Source organism: Erinaceus europaeus, chromosome 9 (assembly GCF_950295315.1).
Source record: "Erinaceus europaeus chromosome 9, mEriEur2.1, whole genome shotgun sequence".
NCBI lineage: Eukaryota > Metazoa > Chordata > Mammalia > Eulipotyphla > Erinaceidae > Erinaceus > Erinaceus europaeus.
Genome location: NC_080170.1, coordinates 290097 through 298304, shown reverse-complemented (window position 1 = coordinate 298304; position 8208 = coordinate 290097). Strand labels below are relative to the sequence as shown.

At 56.3% G+C, this 8208-nt stretch overlaps 1 protein-coding gene across 3 annotated transcripts in view; it reads right to left on the bottom strand.

Annotated features, from left to right (window-relative positions):
- Window positions 1–1849: 1849 nt before the first annotated feature.
- The window catches only part of GABRA1 (gamma-aminobutyric acid type A receptor subunit alpha1), a 43262-nt gene continuing 36903 nt past the window's right edge, over window positions 1850–8208 (bottom strand). For all 3 annotated transcript variants that reach the window (XM_060197059.1, XM_060197060.1, XM_060197061.1), the window contains 2 exons: window positions 7633–7835; window positions 1850–4264 (listed from right to left, as the gene is read on the bottom strand). In XM_060197059.1, the coding sequence (XP_060053042.1) occupies window positions 3953–4264; window positions 7633–7835 (515 nt within the window). In that variant the 3' untranslated portion in view covers window positions 1850–3952. The remainder of the gene's footprint in view (window positions 4265–7632; window positions 7836–8208) is intronic.

Genomic DNA, 8208 nt, shown 5'->3' with positions numbered 1-8208 from the left:
AGCTGCCTCACCCTGCACCCAGCCCCCCTCACCCTGCACCCCAGTCCCCCTCACCCTACTCCCTGCACCCAACCCGGCTCACCCTGCACCCCAGTCCCCCTCACCCTATTCCCTGCACCCAGCCCCCCTCACCCTGCACCCCAGTCCCCCTCACCCTACTCCCTGCACCCAGCCCCCCTCACCCCAGCCTCCCTATGGAAGTGGATCCCCCTGGAGCAGCCTGTCTGTGCGGGAGCAGAGGTGTAGCACGTGGTGAAGCTGCTCTGTTTCTGTTTCTATTTCTATTTCTGTTTCTCACTCTCCTGAGCCTGCTCTGCCTTCTGCTTCTCTTTCCCATGACCGCCGGGCAGAGGGTGACACAAAGACTGTCATCAGCAACTCCCAATCCTCCTCAGGTCAGAAGGGCACCACCTCCTCTCCAGAGTGTTTTCTGCCCTTTTGCTAGGAAAACACCAAGATGCTTTCTGTCCTGCTCACAGGAGCTGCCCAGAGCCAGGTGCTGTCTGATGCCTGGGGGGACAGGCCCCTCACAGCCGCAGCTGCTCCCTGGAACCACAGCATCTGCCTTCTGACCTCCCCGCCTTCCAATTAAGGGCTGTCAGCCCACGCACAGACAGGACAGCCGTCTCTGTGCAGAAACAGTGCGGGTTTCTGGGCACACCACACTGTGGAGAGGACCCGACATGGGAGCCGTGAATGCTGCTGTCCCGAGCAGAAGAGCTCTGGGGACTTTGTCGTAGCTGCTCCAGGGCCCCACACGGTTCTGTGTCAGTCAGACCCGGAGTCCAGTGCCCATGCTTGTCTTTCCACTCTTGTCTGAGATCAAGATTCTCTTCCCAGTGAAATGACTGTCCTCTGTCTGATGGTGGGCAGAGAGCACAGGGGCCAGGGTTACCTGCCAGCAGGTTTCTGACTTTGAGGTCAGTGGGTGACGGACTCTAGGTGAATGCTGGCCAGTGGGGTTTGGGTAAGGGATTGTGTGTGTATGTATGTGTGTGTGCCTGTGCGTGTGTGTATGTACGTGTGTGCGTGTGTATGTGTGTCTGTCTGTCTGTGTATGTGTGTATGTATGTATGTGTATGTGTGTATTGTGTTATGTGTGTGCGCATGTGTATGTATGTATGTGTGTTTGTGTGTGCATGTGTGTGCCTGTGCATGTGTGTGTGCATGTATGTGTGTGTGCCTGTGTGTGTGTGCACGTGCACACATGTGCTTGAGGTAATACTCTTGGATAAAAATTCTTCCCGCTGACCTGAACAGCTCCCATCTGACACAGAACCACCTCCTCCTAGTAGTCTTGTCTCTAGAAATCAGAAGCCGCTTTCTGCCTCTGGGTGAAATGACTTTACACCATCTAAGTGAGGGCTCTGGAGCCCTAATCTGATTTGTGGTGTTGGGAAGGCAAGGAAGGTACCAGAAGGTCTTGGCGCTCCCACGTGGGTGATGGTTGCCAAGCCCGGTGAGACATTATGAGTCTCCGGAGGTTTGAAGTGTTGTCCAGACATCACCAGAAGCAGCTGACGGGAGTTGCAGGGCGGGCTTGCAGAAATGGTGTGTGGCCAGCAGGCATGAGACTTGACCCTCTGTCACCCTGGCTGCTATGTAGCCCCTGACCTCTGTCTGTCTGTGTCTGTACGTCCGAAGCCCAGTGGTGCTGGGATCTGCAGATACCAGCTATGCTTCCCTCCCCTTCCTGGGCCCTTCCCCACCCCACTCAGGACCACAGGAGAGTGCAAGTTGGGCTCATCCGGGAGCCTGGGCTCCTGCCTACACCACGCCTCTCCCGAGCTCCTGACCTGCAGGAGGGCGCGGGGCCTCCCGTGGGTATCAACAGAGTCACGTAGTCCACTTTAATCGAATAACATCGGCTTTATTATTGTAGTCAAATACAGAATGACACAGAGCAAGAAAGAGCTTGCTAGACTCTGTAAAGCAGTACATGCATCCACCATCGGCAGTCTCTCCTGCCGGGTGTTATTGCCACGTCACTGCGCTGGGTACAATGAGCGTTCATGTCATCTGTTAAAAAAGTGTCCTGGGAATAAACAGGAACTGTCCTCGGTAAGTAAGAGTGTATCATTGTTTTCATGGAAGACTTAGCTCAGATTATTAGGTGGTTCAGCAAAGCACTTAGAAAAGCAACATGTGATCGCTGTGAGACTTGTGCATCAGCATACAGCGGAGTCCTAGCCACACGGACGGACAGACGGGAAGGGGCATGGCGCAGAGCAGAAGGCAGATGTGGGAGGGGTACCCACATCTAGGGACCCAGAGCATTGGCCAGGGAGGCAGGGAGAGGATGCTCTCAGTAAACACACCAAGTCAGTGCCAGAAGGTAGCAGGGTTGACAGCGACATGGAGGTCAGAGCCAGTGTCCACTCTGTTTTCTGCAGTGGCGTCCACACGGGGACCTGAGGACAGTTGCTGGACGCGGCCTCCCCTGGCAGCTTTGGTCAGACCAGGCAGGACCCCGTCACGCAGCCCAGCACAAGGAGGAGGAAGCCAGAGATTGTTAAGAGGCCTCACCCGCATCTCCCCCGACACTGGGCACAGCGGTCAGAGCCAGCGAGGAAGTGGGCAGCACCGCCTTGTAAATGTGCTTAACCAGGCGCGGTGGGCTCTGGCTACTGAGTTCGGATGATCCTGAGCCTCGCGAGAGGACAGCGGGTGCTTCTGGGACATCCGGGAAGGAGCGAGACAGACTAGGCGTGGTGGGGCGTGTCGGTGGTGCTCCTGAAGCTGAAGCCCTTACAGAGGATGCCTGCGCGATATTGCTACAGCAGAAGTGAGCGCATACAGGCTGTCTGTACACCCCACGTCTCTATAGGTGATGCTACATGTGGTGCGGCTCTGACTGACGCCGGGGTGTCAGCAGAGATGGCCAGCGGCACAGCTGCTCCGCCAGCCCCATGGGGCCCGTCCGCTTCCCTAGCCGGGCCACCGTGTGCCCGGGGCAGAGGGCAGCGGCCTCGCGGTGGATGGCGCGTGGCACCCCCGGGCTGACTGCTCTTACCCGCAGGCCCTTGGCACTTCGCAGCTAAGAACAGTGAGCCCACACAACATGTTAAGAGCGTGAGTTTAAAAAAGTAAAAAATGTACAACCCCATGCGGTGTATTTACATATTTAGTGTGTATGTTCTATTTTTTCTTGACTAATATTACATTTCCACCTAAAGTTTTGAATAGGCTGTTTTATATTCGGCCGTTCTAGAGCTCGCCAACTCTGTCTGCCCCTCCAAAAACAGCGTGAGGCTCAGAAGATGGAGCCAGGCGGCAGGTGGGGGCAAGCGGCGGGCTCCCCCCGCACGCGCTCCTAGCCTAGGCCAGCGCTGTGGGGTGTCCTCCCCTTGGGGGGCTCTGCGTGGGTGCTGCGGCCTGCTCAGAGCCCCCTTCCCGCTGTGGGAGGGGCTCGGCCCCCAGGAACTGACCCTCGGCAGGCACGGTTCCCTTGAGTTTTAGCACAAGACTTAGCCGCAAAGCAACACACGTTTGAAAGGAGAGAGATGGGGTCTCCTGCTCTGGAGAGGAGAGGCAAAGGCTCTCCCTCAGTTTAAAAACAAAGCTGTCTGCACACCATGGTCTGTGCAATGAAGACATAGATTTTTAACTTTTTCATGAAACATTTAGGATTTATTCTCTTTTAAACACCTCCACATAAAAATATGTTTGACATATACAGTATCTTTACTCTATTTGGAAATATGTATCTACAAATGGCCTGGCGTTTCCTGCTGTTTCCCTCGTCCTCGTCCACGCCCTCGCACTGGCCTCCTGCCCTCCTGCCCTCCTGCCCGCCCGCCCGCCAGGCTCCCGCCCTCCCTCTGGAAGCCTGCCTGAGCTGCTCTGCTATCCAGGATGGATTATGGGTGAGGGAACCTTCCGGTTCTGTACGACAGAGGCGATGAAGCGGATGGGGTCGCTGTGCTGGGGAGCGTCTGCCGTCCCCGTGCGGCTACTGGTGCGGGGTGGGGGCCTTGAGCTGCGGCTCGCGGTTGAGATAGGTGGCCCAGTACACCAGGTTGAAGATGCCGAAGAGCAGCGGGAAGGCTATGCGCGACAGCCGGTCGATCTTGCTCACGCTGTTGAAGGTCTTCTTGGGCTCGGGTGGCTTGGCCTCAGGCTTCACTTCCTTGGGCTCTATGGTCGCGCTCTTGGCGATGGTGGCCAGGCCAGGGTCGCCCCTCGCCAGGTTCGGGGTGTAGCTGGTGGCCGTGGGAGCGTACGTGTTGTTCTTCTTGATGAGTGGATCCTTCACTTTCTTTGGCTGCAGGAGGAAAAGGCACAAGCTCTTAGCAAGCCAGGGAGTGGGGCTGTCAGTCAGCGCCCAAGGTGACCTCCTGGGGCCTGCAATGATGCTTATTCATGCTGACGGAGGCCGCTTGTGTCTGTGACTGTGTGAGGCTGTGTGACTGTGAGGCTGTGTTACTCTGTGTGACTGTGTAAGACTATGTGAGACTGTGTGTGACTGTGTGTGTGACTGTGTGAGACTGTGTGCGGCTGTGTGCGGCTGTGTGACTATGTGTGACTGTGTGAGACTATGTGAGACTGTGCGCCTGTGTGCGGTGGTGTGAGACTGTGTGACTGTGTGTGTGGCTGTGTGAGACTGTGTGAGACTGTGTGCGGTGGTGTGAGACTGTGTGACTATGTGTAACTGTGTGTGACTGTGTGAGACTATGTGAGACTGTGTGACTATGTGTGACTGTGTGTGTGGCTGTGTGCGACTGTGTGTGGCGGTGTGAGACTGTGTGACTATGTGTGACTGTGTGAGACTGTGTGAGTCTGTGTGTGACTGTATGAGACTGTATGTGACTGTGTGAGGCTGTGTGAGATTGTGTGAGACTATGTGTGACTGTGTGCGGCTGTGTGAGACTGTGTGAGACTATGTGACTGTGTGAGACTGTGTGACTTGTATGACTGTGTGAGACTGTGTATGACTGTGTGAGGCTGTATGAGACTGTGTGTGACCTGTGTGAGTCTGTGTGACTGTGTGTGACTGTGTGAGACTGTGTGTGTGTGACCTGTGTGACTATGTGAGACTGTGTGAGACTGTGTGTGATCTGTGTGATGTGTGAGACTGTGTGACTATGTGAGACTGTATGAGACTGTGTGAGGCTGTATGACTTATATGACTGTGTGTAACTGTGAGGCTATGTGAGACTGTGTGCCTGTGTATGTGACTGTGTGACTTGTATGACTGTGTGAGGTTGTGTGACTTGTATGACAGTGTGAGACTGAGAGGCTGTGTGAGACTGTGTGACTGTGAGACTGTGACTATGTGTATGACTGTGAATGTGTATGTGACTGTGTATGCGAGGTTGCATGCTCCTGGCTACCCACACCCTGACCACAGATCCCAGCTGCCCATACCCTGACCACAGCTCCTGGCTACCCACACTCTGACCACAGATCCCAGATGCCCACACCCTGACCACAGCTCCTGCTACCCACACCCTGACCACAGATCCCAGCTGCCCACACCCTGACCACCGATCCCAGCTGCCCACACCCTGACCACAGCTCCCAGCTGCCCACACCCTGACACAAGCTCCTGGCTACCCACACCCTGACACAAGCTCCCGGCTGCCCACACCCTGACCACACTGCTCACAGTGGTGACACCTAGCAGCTACTCAGTGCTCCTGGGGCTGACCCCCCCCCCCAGTGTCCTCGCCATAGGAAAACATGGCAGCATGTGGCAGGTGGTCTGTGACACCGTCACCTGCAGTGTCAGATGACCCTGTGGTGCTGTCAGGCCGCAGGGAGTCAGATCACCCACACCCAGCCTCATGGCCTCTGGACATTCAGCAGGTTCCCAGATGCCCCCCTCAGAATGGCACCCTGGGGTGGGGGTGAGGGGCATCCTGGTGGCTCAAGCTTCCCTCTGAGGACTCTGAGGAGGGTCACTGCTGTCTCAGGTGTCCATCAGAGAGAGAGCATGTGTGAGAGAGGTGAGGTTGTGTGTGCTTGTGCATGTAGTATGTGTCATGAGTGTCATCTGTGTGTGAGAGCATGTGGTGAGGTTGTATGTGCGCGTGCATATGGTGTGTTCCATGTGTGTCATCTGTGTGTGTGATAGTGTGTGGTGAGGTTGTGTGTGCATGTGCATGCTGTGTGTGCCATGCATGTCATCTCTGTTGTCGGGATAGCCTGAGGGTACTTCTTCCCGAGCTAGTGCTCTCTGGGTTGGAGAGAACTCAACTGGAGCCGATCTAGGCTGCTGCATGGGAGAGGGATCAGGAACTCATGCCGAGCTAACTTCGCAGGAGATAAACTCTGGAACTCTCGGAGCCGGAAAGCAATTTCCAAGTGTCTTTAATCAGAAGAGCAGCTGTTTTTATACTCTCCAAGTAGGGTGGAAACAGGATGTGATATAGAGAGGGTGGAGAGAAAAGTGACTGGTGAAAATCAGAGTGTGACAAGGAGGGGGTGGAGCAGGCAAGAATCCTATCACTGAACCACCAATGCCCTGGAGGGAGGGTGGTGCTTTATGTAAATGTAAAAATGATTTATGTAAATAGACCAAAGCTTTGAATGGGATTAAATTTATCCCTATATAGGCATATGGTTAAGCAGAAGCCAGGGGGAGCTGGCATACTATCCAACATCTGTGTGAGAGTGTGTGGTGATGTTGTGTGTGCATGCATGTGGTATGTGCCATGTGTGTCATCTGTGTGGTGATGTTGTGTGTGCATGCATGTGGTGTGTGCCATGTGTGTCATCTGTGTGTAAGAGCGTGTGGTGAGGTTGTGTGTACATACATGTGGTGTGTGCCATGTGTGTCATCTGTGTGGTGAAGTTGTGTGTGTGTGCATGCATGTGGTATGTGCCATGCATGTCATCTGTGTGGTGAGGTTGTGTGTACATGCATGTGGTGTGTGCCATGCATGTCATCTGTGTGGTGAGGTTGTATGTGTGCATGCATGTGGTATGTGCCATGCATGTCATCTCTGTGTGAGAGCATGTGGTGAGGTTGTGTGTGCGCATGCATATGGTGTGTGCCTTGCGTGTCATCTCTGTGTGAGAGCATGTGGTGAGGTTGAGTGTGCGCATGCATATTGTGTGTCCCATGCATGTCCTCTGTGTGTGAGACCATGTGGTGAGGTTTTGTGTGCATGCGTGTCGTCTGTGTGTGAGAGAGTGTGGTGTGTGCGTGCTGTGTCCATGTGTGTTGGAAGGGCAACCTGTGCAGGTGGGTCTCACCTGGACCCTGAGCTGCCACCCACTGCCCTGAATGGAGCAGCGGCTGAACAATGAGTCAAGCGGCAGGGCCTTGACTCAGCGGGACCCCAGGACAATGGCAGCTCCGCCGGGCAAGAGGCCCCACCCGCAGCCGTGCACAGTGGCTTCCCTGAGTGTCACCGGATTGAGCGCTGTCTCCAGGAGCCAGTGTGACACCCAGTGTCCCCTCCCCCATGGCGTGCTGCCCCAGGCGGTGCCCAGAGAGCGGACCTGCACAGCCGCCTGCGAGTGGGGGCTGCTCTGGTGTCCGCGTCTGGGCTCCTCCACACTGGCAGACAAGTGTCCCTCCCGCCCCTCCTTGAGGACGGTGCCCGAGTCCGCAAGGGCAGCCAGGCTGTGGGCAGGGGTGCGGGGGGCGACCTCCTGCCCGGCTCTCCCGCCGGCGTGGCTGACCTTCTCTGGGACCACGCTCTTGCCGTCCCACGCATAGCCCCGCTTGGTGAAGTAGTTGACGGTGGCAAACTCGATGAGCGCGGAGAAGACGAAGGCGTAGCAGACGGCGATGAACCAGTCCATGGCCGTGGCGTAGGCCACCTTGGGGAGCGAGTTCCTGGCGCTGATGCTCAGCGTGGTCATGGTGAGCACCGTGGTCACTCCTGTGGACACACTGTGTCAGGGCCGGGGCTGGGCAGGCTTCCCGGGGCTGCTGAGAGGTGCAGTGAAGCCTCGGCCCTAACTGAGGGGGTGCTGAGGAGGAGTCTGAGGGGGGGAAGCAGCCTGAGGGAGAGGAGCAGCCTGAGGGGGAGGAGCAGCCTGAGAGGGAGGAGCAGCCTGAGGGGGAGGATCAGCCTGAGGGGGAGGAGCAGCCTGAGAGGGAGAAGCAGCCTGAGGGGGAGGAGCAGCCTGAGGGGGAGGAGCAGCCTGAGAGGGAGAAGCAGCCTGAGGGGGAGGAGCAGCCTGAGGGGGAGAAGCAGCCTGAGAGGAAAAATCAGCCTGAGGGGAAGGAGCAGCCTGAGAGGGAGAAGCAGC